At 39.9% G+C, this 20,632-nt stretch overlaps 1 protein-coding gene across 2 annotated transcripts in view; it reads left to right on the top strand.

Moving 5' to 3' along the window:
* Positions 1-20,632, top strand: part of reck (reversion-inducing-cysteine-rich protein with kazal motifs) — a 64,161-nt gene that overhangs the window by 12,330 nt on the left and 31,199 nt on the right. For both annotated transcript variants that reach the window (XM_046370891.1, XM_046370890.1), the window contains exons 2-11: positions 2,099-2,157; positions 6,509-6,583; positions 9,055-9,091; positions 10,802-10,887; positions 11,011-11,058; positions 11,456-11,489; positions 12,141-12,338; positions 14,445-14,709; positions 14,815-14,988; positions 18,059-18,271. In XM_046370891.1, the coding sequence (XP_046226847.1) occupies positions 2,099-2,157; positions 6,509-6,583; positions 9,055-9,091; positions 10,802-10,887; positions 11,011-11,058; positions 11,456-11,489; positions 12,141-12,338; positions 14,445-14,709; positions 14,815-14,988; positions 18,059-18,271 (1,189 nt within the window). The remainder of the gene's footprint in view (positions 1-2,098; positions 2,158-6,508; positions 6,584-9,054; positions 9,092-10,801; positions 10,888-11,010; positions 11,059-11,455; positions 11,490-12,140; positions 12,339-14,444; positions 14,710-14,814; positions 14,989-18,058; positions 18,272-20,632) is intronic.

Here is a 20,632-nt window from a genome sequence, read left to right as displayed (position 1 = left end):
CTACAGTACTAGTATCAGTGTGTTGTATGGAATTTAGGTGCCATCCTCCACAACAAGTAATAGACAAATATGAACGATGAATCTTACAATAAAATGTGTAAGAATCTAGCAAATAGATTAAATACAATAGAATTATGTAAAAATAGAGTAAAAATTAGTGATTATTTTTAATGTTTTGTGTGCGTTTTAGGAAAACTGAGAAAAACAAAATAATAGTGTAGCCAGTAGTGATTTTCAGAAAAAATGTAACAATATGACATCAGTATCATTTGTGCCATCTTGAAACATTTTGTCTAGTAAATTGAATTATGGACAATTGCCTGTAAAACTAATAACATTCCCATCAGCCTTGACTACTGTGTGTTTTTGTTGCAATTATGAATGTGAACATGCTAAATTTGCATGGTGAAAAGCCAGTGGTGGGCAGTAATGGCCCACCAGGATTTTTGCACTTTAGCTAGCTGGTCAATGGCCCTCACATTTACAAAGTTTCAGAAGTTTGATGTCACGTCTCTGAGCCTTGCTCATGCTGTTCTGAGTGATCATAATTGTACAAGTTCACTACACAAGAGGGAGTATTCCATAATGAGACGTCTTATGCATGCTAATCAGAGAACCAGGGTTACAGTAGTAACTAAAGTTTTACTCATTCTATTCATTCTGCACTCTCTCCAACTCTCTCTCTCTCTTTCTCTCTCTCTCTCTCTCTCTCTAACACAAACATACTGACAAATGTAGTCATGTGCACTTCTCCACATACATGAACATACTGATAAGCAGGTATTATGGTTTTCATCGGCCTATGTCAGGCCTGTCTTGTACGCTGACTTATGTTTCCTATTGCCTATTACTCCTATTCCTCCTATTACTTTTACACTTCAGTTTTACATTAGTGTAATAAACTATTTGGACCATGTTCTCATTTGAAAACACATCCTGACTTTAGAGATCTCTACCAGTACCTCCTCTCAACAGATGAAAAATTCACTTTTCATGTTTTAGGGAGCTGTGAGCTCTGTCACAATGCTAAATGCAATGCTAAAATCCCTGGACTACTTTATTTATTATGTTAATTTTAGAGTAGATGTTAATTTTTAGGGTGAATAAAAGACATAAAATCGTCCTCTGTCGCACTGACTGTATCTTTCCACCCCTTACTAGAAAAGTGAAGCTCAGTGTTACTGTGTTTAAGTAAGTGAATCTGACATATGAGGGGGTGGATGCTTTTGTTTTTCTATTTTTCTTTGTTTTTCTTTTTATTTATTTTTGACAGCAAACTGAGTCAAGTCACTTCCAGGGACCCAGAGCTGGGCTGTGGTTTAGATCCCTGTGTGTGTGTTTATTATCCTGTTCAGCTATGAGACACACACAGGTATTATTTACAGCATATGGGTGGTGTCACCTTGAAACTCTGTGTGTACATATGGATGAGTTTGACCTTCTTACACAGATATCGTACAGTAGTCCTGCAACAAAGACCCTTCTTTTTATTATTAACAAAACAACAGTGCGTGATTTTAAGCAAGCAAAAGCAGTGTGATGTGTAACATTAACGGTGTTTCACGTGATGTATAACACATGCATCAGCCAGCGCTTTAACATGACGTTAACAGTCCTTTGCTATTCCTGTCATGTGGTGCTTGATCTCATCCTCTCAAGGAGCACCTTGCATTGACGCAAAAATTTGCCGACATTTTTGGTTGCTGTTCTCCTTTGGGTCAGCTGCTGTCTGCTGCTTAGCTGTTTTTTAAATCTCTCCATCTCGTGGACGGCACACTTAACACGTCAACGTATCACGCTCCTGTCTCATTCTGCTGGCTAAAGGCTCAATCTTCTACACAGACTGCCAGCTCAGAGGTGGATCAACAATGACCCTCATTGGGTCTTTGCACTTTTTTCGAATCAGACTGTGTAAAAGGGGCTACTGTCAGTATGTATAAGATGACTTTGACTGTTTTCCCAATTTCTAGTTAAACTTTTAAAAAGATTCAGTGCTGTGATTGTGTCTTTTGGTTGGACAAACAGTCCACCGATCTGTTTAATGTATGACAATGTTCTAAAGGTAATGCCACAACTGACTTGGTGCATCTGTCTGCAGATCCCTCCTGTTGCCACCATGTTACTGAGTTTTCGCCTTGCAAAGAAGCCTGTGACCAGGTATAAACACACACACACACACACACACACACACACAATTAGAGACTCACACAGAAGCCCACTTTTCAGCCTGTTATAGTCGGTCTGTGAATAGAGTTTTTTGAAGGGGGAGTGGTGTAAAGTTTTTTGTCTCTTGGCTCTTTGAAGTATAGAATAAAAGTTCTGTCTCACCCTGTTTCAATTGGGAGCAGGTGATGCTCTCTCTCTCTCTCTCTCTCATTCAAGCCCACATGTCCTTCTTTCTGGCAAAGAGACACAACAGATGTAAAAGAAGCTTTTCGCTGCAAGCAGAGAGTTCAAGCCTTCCTCCTGCTTTTGAAGTGGTGGAACATTGAAGAGGGATGTTGTTTGGAACTCACTGTGCTCCTATTGGTTGACATCACCATTTTGCTAGCCAAGGAAAGAAAGAAAAATATAAAACAGAGAGCAAAAAGCCTTAAATAAGAAAATAATAATGAAAAAGATGAAGACGGACAAAATGTAGTGGAGAAATGGCACGGACAAGGAGAAGATGAGAGTGATAAAGATAAAAAAGATGGAGAGGGAAGTATAATGGCATTTTAAAAGTGTAATGGCCTCAAAATACCTTTCAGGGATTGTGTTTAAGGTCTTGAGTGTGTGGGTGGGTGTGCTTTTGGTGCAGGGGTGGAGGGGATGGGTGTCAGGCATACGCTGTAATCACCAGGACAATTTTAGCTCTAATGGAAGCTGCCTTGTGCCTGGTTACACCCAGAAAATGAGCGGGTTCATCAAAGGACCTATTTGTAGAACCGAAATGGCTCCAATAATCTGCTTTCTTTCAAATAAATGAATGAATGAGGATAAAGATCATAAGGTAGTTCCAAACTGGTTTGATACTGCTGGTAAGTTACATTCATATTAAAGTGGAATAAAAGTAAGTAAACTTTGAAGGTCCCAAATGTCAGCACCAGGCCAGTGAGGTATTGCTTAGAGATGTTATAGATGAAAGAGATGTTCTAATATATACTGATATGATTTGGGTTTAATGTGGTCATAGTGTTGTCAGCATCTTAACACTGTTTTATTTTGAAAGTGCAAACACACCATGTCAGCTGTAAGATCAGTTTCCTTCCTGCGAAAGATAGGAAGGAATGGACACTAAGGTTTTTTATCTGCTTCCTTCTAACTCCACATCAACAGAATATACAGTATATATGGTATATATATATGTGTGTGTATGTATTTTAACCAGTCTTCAAGTGACGTCATTTGAGGACATTTATCAGACTTCACAGCTGTGGAGACAGCAAAGGCCTTATCCAACTTCTTTTCCTCCATGACAACTAGAAACAACTTTGATATGAAAGGTCTACTTTCATACACTACATTCAAAGAAAGGGCAAAAAGTCTGCCATCATAGCCTCCTGCTGGCTGTACCTCATGCTTCCCTGATCTGTCTTTAACAATTCTGTGTCTTCTGATTGGATTTCTAGTCTCTAAATGTACTAATGGACAGCAGTTGTGCTGATGAAGCAGTGAGGTTTTGAAGGAGTGTCACACACTGTTGAACGAAGCATACTGAAGCCTTGGTCTGGTGAATTACGTTGCTGCATCGTTATCAGTGGTGGTGCCCCAAATTTGAAAATGACTCTTTTCAGCCATTTGTTCAAATTCCTAATCTATTAAGACAGTGTCGTCATCGATTACTGTGCCCTCTACCATATCACAACATTTTGATTCCCCCAACAACAATATCATCATCATTGTGCTTTTCTCTGTGGGATGGCTGTGTGTTGGCAAGAATCTGCTGTGTTACAGGGCAGCAGTTTCAGGAACAGCACTTTCCACTCATAACTTAATTGAAAAGAGAGCTTATTCTGATAACCAATTATCAGTTAACTCCACCTGCTCTGTCATTTGTCATTGTCATTTCACCTTAAACTGTCCACCGATGTTACACTAAAGCTGATGTGTGCTTTCCAAGTTTGCACATGGTTCACAACATAAATTTTAATCATCAGAGGGTGTATGTGTAGGCTCTTAAATGACGTTTGTGTTTTTCCATTTCTTTATGACCTTGTATTGTTGTCTCTCTGGCTGCTATACTACAGCAAGCTCCTGAATTGAATGCATTCTGTGAATGCGTGGGACAGGTTTTCTAAGCAAACTCCAGAAAAACAGCATGAATAGAACTACTACATGTTTGTGGTAGCTGTATTGCCAAATCTCTACCTGTGTACACATTTTTACCATTAGACAAACCCTGGTATAAATGAGTCAGTCAGGCCTTCGTGGCACATGGCTGTAAAATTCTTTTTTTTTTTTTTGGTAGATGTGAACTGCTTGATGAGCCCATCAGGAGGCGAAAGAGCCCATCAGTGTGCCAGCCGCTACCTTTCATTCAGTCTGAGAGAGTCTTACAAATAGCCTGCTTGTCTGGTTGGTTTTCAGAGCTGGTCTTTTGTTGCATCAGAGAGATTTCCTCTTTGATTATCTGCCAACAAATCGCCGTCGTTCCGTTTTGTGTTGCGTTTTTCTCTTGGTTTAGCAGGGATCTAAGGGCATTTTGGGAAAAAAAAAAAAAAAAAAGCGGATAAAGTTGTTGTTGCATTTCATTCCTCTGATTCAGTTACAAACGTATTATGAATGAACACTTCAATCTGGCGTGACAGAAATGTTCCCTGTTCCCTTAGTCAAAAAAACATTGATGGCGCAGCATAAAAAGTAATGGAATTATGAAAGTTTCTTATTCCTATTATTATTATTCTTTGTCTAACATTTGTCTGTGGAATAATCATAGGTTTTTAAGCTGTTGTTTCCGTAACGCTTGGAGTAATGTAGCACGTTGGCCTTTATTGCGTTGGTTTTTTTTTGTTGTTGTTGTTTTTTGCCCATATGTGTTTACATTTTGGCAAACTGGAACCATTGAAAGTATGTTGAATTAACCATTAGCAGTTCCTGCTTGTGCCCATGAATGTACGGACAACTATTAGTAAATTATTTTGACAGTGAACCAAACAAAAGCATGATGATTTCCAGGCAAGTTCTGGAGTTCAAAGGAGCGTTTTGTTTTCTTTTTTCTGATTTATGTATATTTACTCACAATGGAAGCTGAAGATAATGAAGTTCTTGGAAAGTGTAACTTATTGTGTGCGAGAGTGGGATATTTGACACAAATTCTGTCAATCTGCCACTAAGAGTTGTACAGTAACTTAACTGCCTCCATGAGATGTGTGTCTCAGCCACCGCTGCAGCGCCCTCTGCTGACCATGTTGATGAGTAACTAGTGCTACCAAACTAACTTTCCTTGTTTTCAAGGACACTGACATGCACCTGTAGCTTTTACCTTACTACAAACATATGGGTTACATCAGGCAATACATATAGGAATTATATAAGTAAAGGCATTCTGATTCTGATTCAGTACATTTTCTCCTAGACTACTTTTCAAGCTCACAATTGATTGTTGTTTTAATCCTTGTGTTTATTGTTAGTCTTACAGTTTTAAGATAAGATAAGATAATCCTTTATTAGTCCCACAATGAGGAATTTTACAAAAGCAGACAGGAGTGAAAAGACTAGATGAAAAAATCACTTCACATTCCTTGGAGGAGATAAAAATCATGGCATTGCAGGCCATCAAGCAAAGGTATTCTTTGCCTGTTCATTTTCACAGGCAGTATTTAGAATGACTGTAATGTCTAATAGCTGTGGAAAGCAGAGATGATCCACAAAAACATGTAGACCTCCCGGCAGTCTGAGGGTCTGAAGCTGTAAATCTCACTCACTTGGTTTCATGACTTCACACTTCAGCCAGAGACTGTTGGCAGTGGCTGCATTCTCCCAGGCTCCCGCCTTGTATGTTCACACAACACTCGGACGGGTTATGGCTAAGTATGTGTGGGGACACACGCCGCAAACTTGGAAGCCTTATTGGTGTCAAAGTGAGCATATCTCAGAAGTATTGGGAATGACTACATTATGTAATACTTTCACATGACCAGAACACATTCCTCTGTGTAGAAAAAAATACTGTACATGGCTAAAGGTGCAACATGTACATTTTACTGTCTCATGGATCAAAGTGAATACAGCATACTGCATCTAGTGATCTTTGCCAGTACCAGTGACTCAGTAATAGACTTTACAAGTGTGACGCCCATTGCAAATTGCAATTTCAAAGTGATATAAACTACGGTTTGTCTGGCTGGTGGAGGAATAGCAAGACAGTAATTCTGGATTTTTCACTCCGTCACGCCTACAGCAGTCACTACACATCTTATACTCACATCATATATGGTAATTTAATGCCACCAGTTGCTCAGAAATCATCCTTAAACTTGGATTTAGAATGTGCTGTAATAACTTTGTGTTTTACTCCTCCTTGCAGCTCGCTACTATAAAGAGTGAGTCTCGTCTAAAGCATCTCCTGCAGAGGTTACCCAGTTACTGTCCGGAGACGATGGTGAGTCCACTCCCTCTGTCACAACAACACCAGCTATTTGTACATGGTCACATTGGTTACCATTTCACAGGTTGTTATCAGCTGCTACGGCTGCTCTTGGCAAATATTAGCCAAGTGCTCACGAACATTCACAAGTAGCTAACATTAGATAACAGGAAAGTAAAAAGTGCTTTTTAGTGCAGTTTACTGTATTAATGCTAAAGCAAAATGAGCATGTGTGCAAGCCGTCGATCACTTGATATACAGTGTTTTGGCCCTCATGTCTTCTCCAAAAAAAATTCATGAGCTGAATTGTCAGTGTGTGGAACTTATGGGTTCTTTCACAGTTTCCAATGCACCCCAGCCGTCTGTAAATCTTTCTTAAGTAACTTTGTACCAGGCGTTTCCTGCTTGATGTTAATAGTTAGATTATACAGTTATATTGGACCCTTAAAAGGTATACTTTTTAAAAAAATTTTTTTACCACGGTATGTAGTAAAACTGATAAATCTGTAATAAGAAAACTGCATACTGCACACAGAGGACAAGGAGAATGGGGTGAATAGGGGCGCACTAGCAAATTTGCGCCCCGCATCCATGATAGTAAAGCATCAGGGTTTCATTCCACATGTCCATATATGCACAGATACTGTACTTTATTTATAACATTTCTGTTCAGACCTTCTCTGACTTGACTATAAGAAAACTGTGAGAAATGCGGTTTAGTCGGTTTAATGTAAAGATAATGAATTCTCAATCATGTCAGCTTTAAACACATGAAAGGAAAAAAAAGAACTTTTATCAGACACACGAATACCCAAAAGCTTACTGGGTAGACTAGAGGGCTTTCTGCTTTGGCTCATCTAAACTGCAGCATTATTCTTTCTGTCATGTTCTTGCCTTATTGGCCCCTGCTTCATCACAAATCATGTTTATGCCTCATGTAAAGACACTGTTACTCCTGGGCCTGCCTCATAAATGATTTTGACGTCTGCTGACGGGAACCTCTGTTCTCCAGCCAAGAGACACAGAGGGATGTGTTAACAGTGACGCGCGTTTGTACAAACGACTATCCTGCAAAGGATAAAAACATGAAAGGGGTCTCTTTTTTTTTTGCTGCTGCTGTTTCTGTCTGTGTCTCTGTCCCGTAGGCAGTGGAGACAGACAAGCTTGTTTGTGATGATTAATCCCACAACATTTCACCACAAACCCAATGGGCGTTTCGTAGAATTCATGTGTTTTCCTGTTTTTCAACACTGTTTTTGGTCGGCGGAATGTAATGTTTGTTCTGTGTGAAATTGGTGAACCGTCTCTCGTCTTCTTTAGCAGCTTTTCAACTTCTCTGTCGATTGTTTAGGATATTTTTTTAAGAGATTTCTTTTATTTATTTATTTTAAATATCAGCTAAAGAATTCTGAGATCGTGAGTCTGCTCCTAACTCTGGAACAGGTTTTCTCATCATCTTACATATACAGTAACTAAACTTGTTGAAGTGCTAATATGACATCTACTCTATAAAGCTCCATAAAGTCCACTACCTTATCTGAAAGCAGGAGCCAATGGGGCGTGTGTACCGTCCACAGCCATTGATGTGCACATGTAGAGGGTGCGTACTCTCTAACTTCTTTTTTTCATTCTTGTGTTGTGTAATAAATTAGACACGACTCATCTCTCGTTTGGCTCCGCTCGTTGTTTGTTAACGGGTGTCCAACGCTGGAGAAACAACAGAGAATGTCTCACAGACAGCTTGTCGTAATAGGCTCCACAGCTTAAAATACCAGAATACAAAAAGGAAATAAGTGACGAGCTGTTAGCATTTTCACCATCTGAGAGACGAACTCAAGCTAACAAAATCCCATACATGAAGTGAGCTCTATTCATCAACTACAGCAGCAAGAATAAAATAAAATCACAACCAAAGTCATGTAAGAGGGTTTCTCCCCCCAGTCTGCACAGCCCCCCACAGAGGGCATATTATCTCACAGCCCCATGGAAAGCTAAAACAATGGAAAATAACAACGGGAGAACGGCAAGTGAAATCACAGCAATTATTACACGGTTGCACTCACACTGGCGCTCTCATCTACAATGGAGTTTGTACTATGGACAAATGTACACCAAGCAGACTGGAAAGCCACTGACATAAAACGGGTCTCACAAAAAGCCAAGTACACAACATCAAGTATGTTTCTGACTTTATTTTGAAAGAAAACATTCGCGATAGTTAATCACCATTAACTGAGACAACATTTTTTAATCATGCTCGAATTGTTCCATGAATTACGTGTTATGTTTGTTAGTTTTTTGTTTTTTGTTTTTTTTTAATTTGCAGGTCAATAAAGTTGCAGTTTGAAGGACAGATTCTTTTTAATTCCCTTCCCAATTCCAATGCCCCTGAAACAGGGTCCCATGGCGGTCCAATGGAATATTGGCGAGTTTTGCTTTAAAAACAGACATGTGACCTTAACCTTTTCATTTCCTTTGTCTTCCAGAATGAGCTTTGGAGGTGCATCAATTCAACACTTCCAGGTAAGAGAAGAGCACTGACATTAAACCCTCTATGTGTAGCATTTTAAAGTTTCTGATTTTGGCTCCTTGTTGTTGTATTATCATAAAATACTCTCATTGATAATGTTTGCCTAAACAATGTATCAAATGATACAATAATATACTATATTAATACTTACTATAATAATGTAAGAAGTCTAACTTAGTTTTCTAAATCCTGTGAGGTATTTCTTGTCACGTGAAAAATGATTTAGATTGTTTTTAATTCTCGCGTTTATTCTAATATTAAAATCGCCATCATAAAGGAAAGAATCAAGGTCAAAAGGTCACAGCAGAACAGCTGTGCAGATGCACTTGAAAACTAGAAATCACAACATGACGCCTTGACTTTAGGACCGATATGAAACATGACATCCAGTCTAAGCTGGATCTGCCGCGTGTATGTGGTTGCATGAGAAGACGTGGTAGAGAGTAAAGTTGTTAAAGTTGTGAGGACAGCTGGCTCTGACCAGAGCAGACAGCAGGCAAGGAGATCAAAGGCCTAAATCACGCCGCCTGTGCTTGGAACAGATCTACCTGTCAGAAGCCTAATGGCCTCCAGATTGGGAGGTATTGTTATTCTTACCTTTTTGTACCCTCCGAACGCTGGCGTCCCGACAGCCTCGGGAGTCTGTAAAGATTGGACTTGTGAAGGAGCAAGCCTCCCTCAGATCCTCCCAGGCTCTGAGATATCATCGATTCTCTGATGTTCACTGCATTCCAGCGGCTTTCGGGGATTTACTCTGTCGGTGTAACCGCTTCTCCTCAGCATGCCAGCTCCAATTAATGATTTCCTTCATTGTGAAGAATGTGTTTCTTCATTTCGTGCAAAGTGCAGTGGAACTTACTGGAACTCGGCATATAGCACATTTAGAAAAATCCTTTCTTTGTGGTGTGAGAACTGCAATGAACATAAAACATTTTTTTTTTTTAAAGTAAATATTAAACAGTCATGTCATGTAACATAACATGCTTAATCTTGTGTTAATAAGCAAACAAGCAAAACTCCAACCTTATATTAGAAAATAAATATAAATAAATTTTAAAAAATCCATTAAGATTGGTATATTGCCATGTACACCGGGGATATTTATAATGAATTTACCCTAAACCAGATATTAAAGCCAGCTGAGAGTTTAAACTTTTTGATGGCCAGCTCAGTTCGGTTTTTGTTTGACAGAACGAAAGTTAGTTTAATGCGAGCAGTCAGCCTTGGGGGAACACTGATTGGTGCTGGAGATCAGTCAATTGCAGGACTCATGGAACTGTTTAGTAAAGGATTTGCATCTTATAAGCAGTGGAAAGCACATACATCATGGGCTCATGGGGACAGGTGAGTATTCAGAAGATCAGGTGCATTTGTCGAAGTAGCAAAAGATTTTATTATATTTCATTATACTTTGAATTGCAACCTAGTGCCTTTCCCCCTCCATAAACAGACATAACAGAACACGAATCGCTGCAGAAAACGCAAAAATTGACGTGTTTTAAAACAAAACAAAAAAAACACAAAAAATGAAACGTTTGACTCCCAAAATGTTAGCACAAAACCTACACACGGAATGGCATATATGCAGCTTTTGAGAACGGCCTGTGCTGTCCCGCTGAATGAATTCACAAGGTTAAAAGCTACCCCATAAATTTATGTGCATTTTATATGGTTGATTTTTGTGATGTTTGATTTCTCTCCAGGAGTATCCAAAAAGTCTGATGGGTGGGTGGGACTTGGCTGCTGTGAGCTAGCTATCTCAGCTGAGTGTCGCAGAGAATGCAGACAGGTGAGATATTGTAAACAGATTATGTTCAGCTTTCTTATGCAGAATGACAACCGCGACATTAATTTTAATATTTATTTCCACCTGTTCTGTGTTCATGAGCTTCCCTGCTTTTTTCCTTTATAGGCATCATCTAAAAATGACATAACAAAAGTATGCAAAAAGGTCACAGAGGTAAGTCCAAGTGATTCAGTAGCTGCTGGTTGTGTCAGCTGGGAAAGGATAAAGGATATAGGTAAAGGAGATAAAGGAGAGAGTGGTTCCCAACCTGAGAGTCACAAGATGGTTCAAACACATTTGTACTGCTCAGTATTGTGTTTATTTTTATGGCTTCCCTCAAATTTTGCAGGCTTTCCTGTACCTGTTACATATATCCACATCTTAAGGCCTGTAAAAATCAGATAAAACAAGGCTTTCTGTGAACTCCTTCTGATTTAGTCACCATAAGCAGTCGCTAGCCAAAGGGTTGGGAGCCACAGAGACAGAGCGTTAGCATGCTTTTGCTTTGTTACTACATAACCAATTCAGTACTGAGTTCAGAATCACAAAAGCTTTTCCCTTCTCGTTCCAGAACTCCCTGTACAGCTGCATCACCAAAAACGAAAGTAAGTAGTTAGTCCTTTAGACATACACAAGATGAACAATGAAGAGCCAACAATGGCAAACATTGATCTCATCTCTCCTTCCAGCCAATAAATAAATAAACCCCTTGAGCACGCCGCTATCTCCCTGAACAAATAGATGGGCTTGTTTGTATTCTTTCTCTGTTTCTCTTTCTCTCTGTGTCTCATTCTTGCACTGTGCCTCACAGACTGTAAATACACTGCACACACACACACACACACAGCAGAGCCATGTTGTTTCCCAGACAGGGTGTGAGGTGAACTTCCTGTTCGGAGGTCTGATGTTTGTTAGTCAGCTTTAGCCAAAATAATGAAATTTGAGCTGTGTTTGTCTGATAGAGGGTTAGACAACTGAATTGACCCTACAGTATAGTACAGCTCAGCCAATGGGTCAGTGAAACAGTACTTGGGACTTAAAGTAAATAAGCAAATGAAAACTTAGTTTGGGATTTTCAATCATAGGCCTGATGGTTGATTTTCAACCAGACCCAATCATTTACCAACAAGATGACACTCGCTGCGTCTTCTTTAAAACCTCCAAACTTGAGCTGCTTACTGACAGAAGCCCCCTGGTGTTTATCGTTGTGTTTAACCTGTATGTGTGTTTTATTTTGTGTGTGTGTGTTCCTTCAGTGGGCTCCACATGCTGCAGCTATGCAGGACGTCACACCACCTGTAGGGAGTACTGCCAGGCCATCTTCAGGACTGACTCGACCCCCACCGTGTCCCAGATCAACGCAGTCAAAGATTACTGTCAGAGTCACAACACTCAGCTGCTCAGCTGCGTCAGCAACTTCACCAAGTCCTACCCCATACGCAGCCCTATAGACAGTGAGTCCATCTGCGCTGTCCGCTCCCTCTAACTGCTTTCTACAGGAATTCATTAGTCAGACGCAGGTGCATTTTTCTTGTGCCGTGGGTGGTGTAAGTTTACCCGCTGCAAAGAAAATATTTGAATCTTTTTATTTATTTCTATACAGTAAAAAACGAACAAACACTCAACAGTTCTTTCCAGTAAAGCTGTTCCCTGTTTGCTGTTGCATTATTTATTGTGGTTGCTAGGGCAGTTTTTAATCGTTGTTCAGATGACTGGCGTTACACAAACAATCCACACACAGAGTGGAGTTTTATGTTTTAAAGACAACCTTGTAGGCTTTAAAAGTAGTTTTGAAAAGTTACACTCATAGCCCTCAACAATAAGACACAATACGTAAACACTCACGTTCCTTCCAACCAATTAGGGTCACCATGTCTCTCTCTCTCTCTCTCTCTCTCTCTCTCTCTCTCTCTCTCTCTCTCTCTCTCTCTCTCTCTCTCTCTCTCTCTCTCCATATATGTATATACAAATGTTTTTGTACAGGTCCCTCCACACTGCCAATGACAACTACCCAACTTTCTCACATTGCAGGCAGCAATACATTCTAAAGCCATTCCAGGGTAGGAGCCTAAGAGCAGAGTCATTGAGCGCAGATAAATTACATCATCACAGTCCATGACGGTTAAAAGGGTTGACTGAACGGTTCGCTTTCTGCCGTTCTGACAGATTTATGACTCATTTTTATAAAAGAATGTCAGTTATGCTTTTAAGGACTTAGTCAGATCATTAATACAACATGACACTGAGCGAGAAACCAATTGTATGAGAGGTTTTTCTTTTTTTTATTCACCTTCAAAAGAGCTGTTTTCTCGAGAACCGCATGTGTTTTGTTTTATCTGACTTTAACAGCTCAATTAAAGTTTGCTGTGCAGTACAGATATCTGAATGCAAGGAGTTACAATGAATGTTCTGCCTCCGTGTCGTGTTATCACATATCATCACATATCTCAGGACGTTCACAACACTAACCACCTTAACTGTCAATGTCAATAATAAAATCAAAACAAAAATAATGAAAAATTATATAAAGAAAAAAAAGTAAAAATTAAATGGTGAAAGATAAATAGGAAAAGAAATACATCAATGAAAAGTGAATTAATGGAAATCATGACATAAATATTGCTATAAACTAATCATCCTCTGTATTCTGAGCACAGAACACATCATGTAATGCGTGTAGCTGGGGTTATCAGATGGGTCATCCATTAAAAACAGAACTTACAGCTAACACACCTTCCTTAAAGACAATGAAAACTGCAGGGATCTTAGGAAATCCCCTTCATGCTTTGGCATGTGCTGTGAGTGTTCACGATCTTCCTTATAAGACCAGATTTACTGTCTAAAATGTTGTCTTCCTTTTCAAAGTTTCCTTTTCTGATACATAGTTGAATCCTATTTATTCAGTAATAACAGGACTTTTTTGAACAGCGCATACTTAACTTTACAACATACAGTACAGTGTGGTATTACACAGTGTTGTAGTCGAGTCATCAAACTTTGAGTCTGGGTCCAGTTTTGTGTTTCGAGAAAAATCTGAATCGAGTCCAAGTCGAGTCCACTACTGTTCCAATTCAAGTCCAAGTCAAGTCTGTTCCAAATATATTACTGTATAATTATTCTATAATATAGATATAGATATTATCTCATGCCAAATTACTATATATTACATAAAATGCCAAATTACTACATATTGCATAAAATAAAATAAAAATCTGAGGACTCATCTCCGGTTTAACGCACAAGTCCAAGTCCAAGTCAACAGTGCTCAAGTCCGAGTCAAGTGGCGGGTCCTTCAGACATGCTACATGTTTCTCTTTTTGATATCAGTCCATCTCAACTCATTTAATCCAGCATTCTTAATGAATTCAGTACACTTAGGAAAGTCAGTGGAGCCTCCTACTCTGACTAGAAACTTTAACATCATAAATTGTGACATCAAACGCTCTTGATCCACGTCGAAACAGTGCTAACTGCATAATGTAATTTTCTATAGTGGGTATCATTTACATTCTGATACACTACATTTTCCTGCACTTGACAAGTCAATCTGTCCCTTCCAGGTCTGTACTGCTGTGACCGGGCGGAGGCCACCCACTGCCAGGTGGCTTGCCGGCGAATCCTTCGCACCATGAGCACAGAGCATGAGATCATGGAGGGTTTAATTGAGGAGTGTGGCTCCCAGCCTCTCCCTCAGGAACCCATGTGGCAGTGCTTTCTGGGCAGCGCCCACCCTCCTTCTCCACCTGAAGAGGAGACCCCCCATCCAGCTAAGATGGACTGCGCCAAGCTACACTGCTGCTCCAAGGCTAACACCTCACTCTGCAGGTGCAGCTTAGCGGAAGCCAGAGCATTTAGCTCACATATTCTGAGGCAGGACGCCATTTGAGGTGAAATGTGTGTTTAACTGCAGACTGTGCTCTGCTCTGACAGGGACATGTGTCAGGAGATCAGCACTAACTGGGGCAGCCAGACATGGCAGGACTTCGACCAGCTCTGTGAGTACAACCCAGTGGAGACGGAGCTCATCAACTGCCTGGCCGATGTCAGGGAGCCCTGTCAGCTGGGCTGTAAGGACCTCACCTACTGCACCAACTTCAACAACAGGTTAGACTCTTGGATACTCAACATGGTTGTACTGATATATCACCAAAACCACCAAAAAAGAAAAGAAAAAAAGTTTTGTTGTGTTAAAAATGATGAATAATAGTAACTTACCTGTGTTTCCACTTCCAGTTCACCTGTCATTTCCACTGCTTCCACTATCTATAGGTCAACTTGAACTGATTGTTCAGCTAACGCTTTAACCACTTCAGCTGACATCTCAGCTGCTGTATCTGTTCACATGTTGACATTTACAGCACACATTTCAAACAAATGCAGCGCTGCATCAGGTTTCTCAGGTTTCTGCCTACAGAAACCAGATTACTAATGTTTTAAATCATTTCATTTCATCTTATTTTAACTGCTTTAAGCTCTTACAGACCCTTTCAGTGTTTTTTCAAATTTTATTTTGTTTTACAGTATTTACATTTGCAGTCAGCACCAGCTATTGCAAGTACAGTTTGTTTAGGATATATAGTCTTTACTATTTTATATTTGTATCATCATACTCATTCCTTAATCTTTCAGCTGTGCTACTGAACGTTTGTGTGAAAATTTATCATAGAGCAGAAAATAAAGAAAGAGGCAGAGAGGGGAAACAAAAGACTGATTTACATTGAACCCAGTGTGACCCTGGAGTTATCAGAACCACAGCATGTTTTACACACTGTCTGCAGATGGGGCCAAAGGCCAAATGGAGCAGCTTCAAAGGCTGCACTGGGAAGCCGCATTAGCACACATACACACTCTCACACACACACACACACACACACACACATCAAAACAAACTCAAAATATGCTTCACACATATACACAGCGGTCTGCGGGTCACCTGTTGAGAGAGGCAGCCACAAAAGCTTACAGCCACTTGATAGTGAAAAGCATTCTGAAAGGGTTAGGTCATGTTTTGCACCGGAGATAAGATGTGGGTTTGTTTTAAATGACAAGGTTCGCTTACGTTAGAATATCAAACCTTTTAAATAGATGTCATTTAAAAATTTTGTTCTATATAATCTGTAATTAGACTCCAGGAGGTAGTAAGATATGGTAAGATTATGTGTTAGATATTTGCTTTATTTTTGTTGGCCAACTGTTGTATTGGGTCTCTAGCTAGTATTTTTGTTTCCTTTTTGAGATACTGAAGCAGAGTTTGTTTTTTTTTTTTTGCAAATGCAGATAAGCAAAAAATCTGGCCCTTGGACAAAAGTAGTTCATGATCACTGATTTCATCTTTGTTGTTGACTCTAAGCTGTCTGTTATTACTGACAAAGAAAATAATTTCACAAATTGCGGTTTCAGCCCATGATGGCATGGAGTTCATGCTGTGACACTGTGGGATTTGACGGTCACACACACAAACTGTGTGTAAGACTCCTTGAGCTTCCTTTGATGAGCTCCTGGGGAGCCTTGCATGGGTTTCTCCTCCCCTGTAGGGTTCAAACGCTGGGCTATGTAGCCGAGAGCAGCATGTAAGACAAACATTGGTCTGGAGGTGGTGTGTTGCATCCATGTCTGAGTGTGAGTGCAAGGCAAACAAAAGTTCTGGAACCTTAAGGTAACAAATCCTTAAATCCATCATGCCAGCCCTTGTTAAGAATACTGTGCAAAACTATCCAAACATGCAAGACAGTGTGTGTCTTTTCAGACACAAGTCACCTTACTGATCCAGAAAGTACCTCACTCTCATACTCAATAATTCTACCATCCATTCAGTAATGAAGTATTTACTTGACTAATGGTTAGCTTGTCTGCTTAAATGTTATTATGAAGTATTGTGGTATTGTTTGACAGAACCCTTAGTAAGTAGTGCCTCATTATCTCTGAATGCGTAGCAGATATGACCGTGGCTGTGTCCCAGTTCAAGGGCTGGTTACATTTGGTCCCTCAAAGGCTCAAGCCTACCAAAACCTCTAGCCCGCACAGAGACATTTAGGTAGTATCGGTTATGTAGTGCATGAAACTGTGAACATTAGGTGGCTTCTTATGAATGAAATGTAACGTGCTTGTCCAACTTATTTACATATATCACGTAGTAGACAATAGTTGCTCTACCTTCTACCAGCAGTCGCACTCAAAGGGAGGATGAAGAGCCTGGCGTTATAGCCTCCCCCTGGCTGCATTCCACTGTCTCTCTGATATCATTACAAGAACTCTGTGGGCCCCTAATCATACAAGGTCAATGACAAGCATTTAGTAGTTGGTCTCAGGCTGTATGCACGTATCCAAGTGCACGTGCTGTTTTGGTTCATGTATTTTCAGCAGAATAAAGCGCAGAAGGACTGGGTGAAGCTGATCACAGTAACTCATCACTGCAGTGATGAAACAGATGGAAAGGTGCTCCTTTGAAATATTGTTCTCTGGGTGGAAAGGTGAAGAAAGGTGATGGAAAGAAGCTGTAAGCTGTTTATTTGATCAGTTGCAACTTGCATGTCAGTCATAATACATAACAAATTTGATGAACAGTCAAGTTGTGATAGACTGTAGACTATATGTCTCCTTTGGATCTTTGTTTGAAATAAGAATACACAATGCTGATTGATTACTGAAGTCAAGGCAGGAAAGAACTTTAGTGAGTTACTCTCCAAAAGAATCATTTAGTTTTGGTTTGAGAGGAAAACCTCTAATGACCGTTTTTGGATTTGAAACAAGTTAAGGGTTCTTGGTTTTCCATACAGACACACACACACACACACACACGCACACAAACACAGTTGCTTCAAGGTAAACAAAGCATCCACTCATCAGCAACAAATGAAATTATGGAACCACACCCGCCTGGAACCTTCTTCCTTTAAACCACCAATTAGTTGAGTCAGTTGAGGCCAAACCCAGCAGTCTGACATCAAAAACAGTGACTGGAGCTATCCTCACATTACCCAGAGGGACTTGAGCTCCCTCTGAGAGTCCTGAAGAGCAGATGGCTACAAGGCAAATTGCCATTTGCCAGCACACCTTGTTCTACGATTAGCCAATTACAAGTGTAACCCACCACACAACTGTTGCTTTCATTCAAAGCATAGTCATTTTTAAAAACAACTTTTATTTCACTGTGAACTGTTGTGTCTGTCCACAGGCCTACAGAGCTGTTCCGCAGCTGTAATGTCCAGTCAGACCAAGGCGCCATGAACGACATCAAGTTGTGGTCCAATGGGACGATCAAGATGCCTTTCATGAACATACCTGTGCTGGACATCAGGAAGTGTCTGCCGGACATGTGGAAGGCCGTGGCCTGTTCTCTGCAGATCAAACCCTGTCACAGCAAGTCCAGAGGGAGTGTCATATGCAAGTATGTCTATTGCCTTCCTAAAAGCGACATGTTACTATGAGGTAGTAACTAGTAACAAGGTGGGACATGACAGGAGGAAAGGTTTGGTCACCAGCCTTTTATTGGAAGTTTACATTCCAGACAGGCCTTTGTTTCTAATGTCCTCTTTTTCATAAGTATACAGGCATGTGAAAAAATTAGGACATCTTATGAAATCCTGTGTATTTTAAAATATATTTGGACATATGGGTAGTTAATGTCAATTTTAATTAAACTCAGGGATCCAAGTAATATAACTAAACAATAAAAAAATAAGAAAAGCCTTTTTAAAACTTTCTGTAAAATTTAATTAAAAAATAATGCAATTTCTGGTGAGGAATAAATTAGGACACCCCCTATATTATCCCTCTTAAAATGTTGAAAATCCCAAACAGGTGCATCACGTCAGGTGCACATGATTAGTACATCGTTACCCAGCATTTGAATGGAGCCTTGCCCTATTTAAACCTCAGATTTAGTTTGGTGTGGCCCTGACAGTTGAGATGTTGAGGTGAGCGCCATGGTGAGGTCTAAAGAGCTTCCTGATGCCCTCAGAAAGAAGATTGTGGCCGCTTACGAGTCTGGTAAAGGATTTAAAAAGATTTCAAAAGAATTTAACATCAGCCATTCCACCATTCGCAAAATTATTTACAAGTGGAGGACATTTAAAACAACTGCCACCATGCCAAGATCTGGCCGTCCGGGCAAGTTTACCCCCAGAGCAGAACGCAAGATGCTCAAAGAGGTCCTGAAAAATCCTAAAGTGTCATCAAGGGAATTACAGCAGGTTCTGGCAACTGTCGATGTGAAAGTGCATGACTCTACGATCAGAAAGAGACTGCACAAGTGTGACTTGCATGGGAGGTGTGCAAGGAAGAAACCTTTGCTCTCTAAAAAAAACATCGAGGCCAGACTGAAGTTTGCCAGAGAGAACATAGACAAAGACCACGACTTCTGGAATAAGGTTCTTTGGACAGATGAGTCTAAAATTGAATTATTTGGACACCAGAACAGAAGACATGTTTGGCGTAAACCAAATACAGCCTTCCAAGAAAAGAACCTCATACCAACTGTAAAGCATGGAGGGGGCAGTGTCATGGTTTGGGGTTGCTTTGCTGCAGCAGGACCTGGCCAGCTCACCATCATAGAATCTACCATGAATTCTACTGTGTATCAGAGGGTGCTTGAAGAAAATGTGAAACCATCTGTCAAAAAATTAAAGCTGAAGCGTAACTGGATACTGCAACAAGACAATGACCCAAAGCATACCAGCAAATCCACCAAGGACTGGCTAAAAAAGAAGAAGTGGAGAGTCCTGGAATGGCCAAGTCAAAGCCCTGATCTTAATCCCATCGAAATGCTGTGGGGTGACTTGAAACGGGCTGTACATGCAAGACACCCCTCAAACATCTCACAACTAAAAGAATTCTGCATTGAGGAGTGGGCCAAACTTTCTCCTGATCGATGTCAGAGACTGGTAAAAGGCTACAAAAAGCGTCTCGTTGAAGTTATGCCAAAGGGGGCAACACTAGCTATTAGGGGGTAGGGTGTCCTAACTTTTTCCTCCATTAAAATACATACTTTATTTTTTTTCTTTTTTTGGATTTGTCAAACAATGTTCATTTTTGTTGTTAAATTGCAATCAAATCACTTTCTTTTTGAAAAATACATATAAACATGACTGGATATTGGTATGTGAACCATTTCTAAATAAAGAGCTGATTATTTAATGGGGTGTCCTAATTTTCTCACATGCCTGTATTTGGTCATATTTTAGTCTGAAGCCTCCATGTTGACTAATCTGTTCCCATTTTCCCTGTTAAACTTTTGTTATTGCATGCTCTTAATATTACAATGTATAGTTTGGCTGGGACATTAACACACACACGCACACACACCTGCAGTGACTGAAATGCAACACTAACACTTAAGATGAGTACTCCATAAAAAAATGTTGAAAGCAGCAGGTTCTATTGTTGAAATTATTAAATTAAAGTGATAGAAATGCGCATTATGATGTACATTACATACCTGGCATGTACATTGTATCAATTATTGACTAAAAGCCACAGTGAATATTTCATACTGCAATGTTACCTGTTATGTTAGGGTTGTTTGAAGTCTAGTCAGACTTGTTCAAGAAAAGTAAAACTGGTGATACTCATAATGCACGTGAGTCGAATCTCGAATGTGATGAAGCTGGAGAGTCTAATGAGAAAGATGAAGAGACACATGCAGTTAATGTTCTTGATAATGTTATTTCAAAATAACATTATTTTTTTTTCTTCCTCTCTAATTTGCGTCATTTAAAGAACAATGTCTTTCAAATGGGAGCATAAGAAC

Source organism: Scatophagus argus, chromosome 18, assembly GCF_020382885.2.
Source record: "Scatophagus argus isolate fScaArg1 chromosome 18, fScaArg1.pri, whole genome shotgun sequence".
In the NCBI taxonomy this organism is placed as follows: Eukaryota; Metazoa; Chordata; class Actinopteri; family Scatophagidae; genus Scatophagus; species Scatophagus argus.
This window is presented reverse-complemented; position numbering and strand designations above follow the sequence as displayed.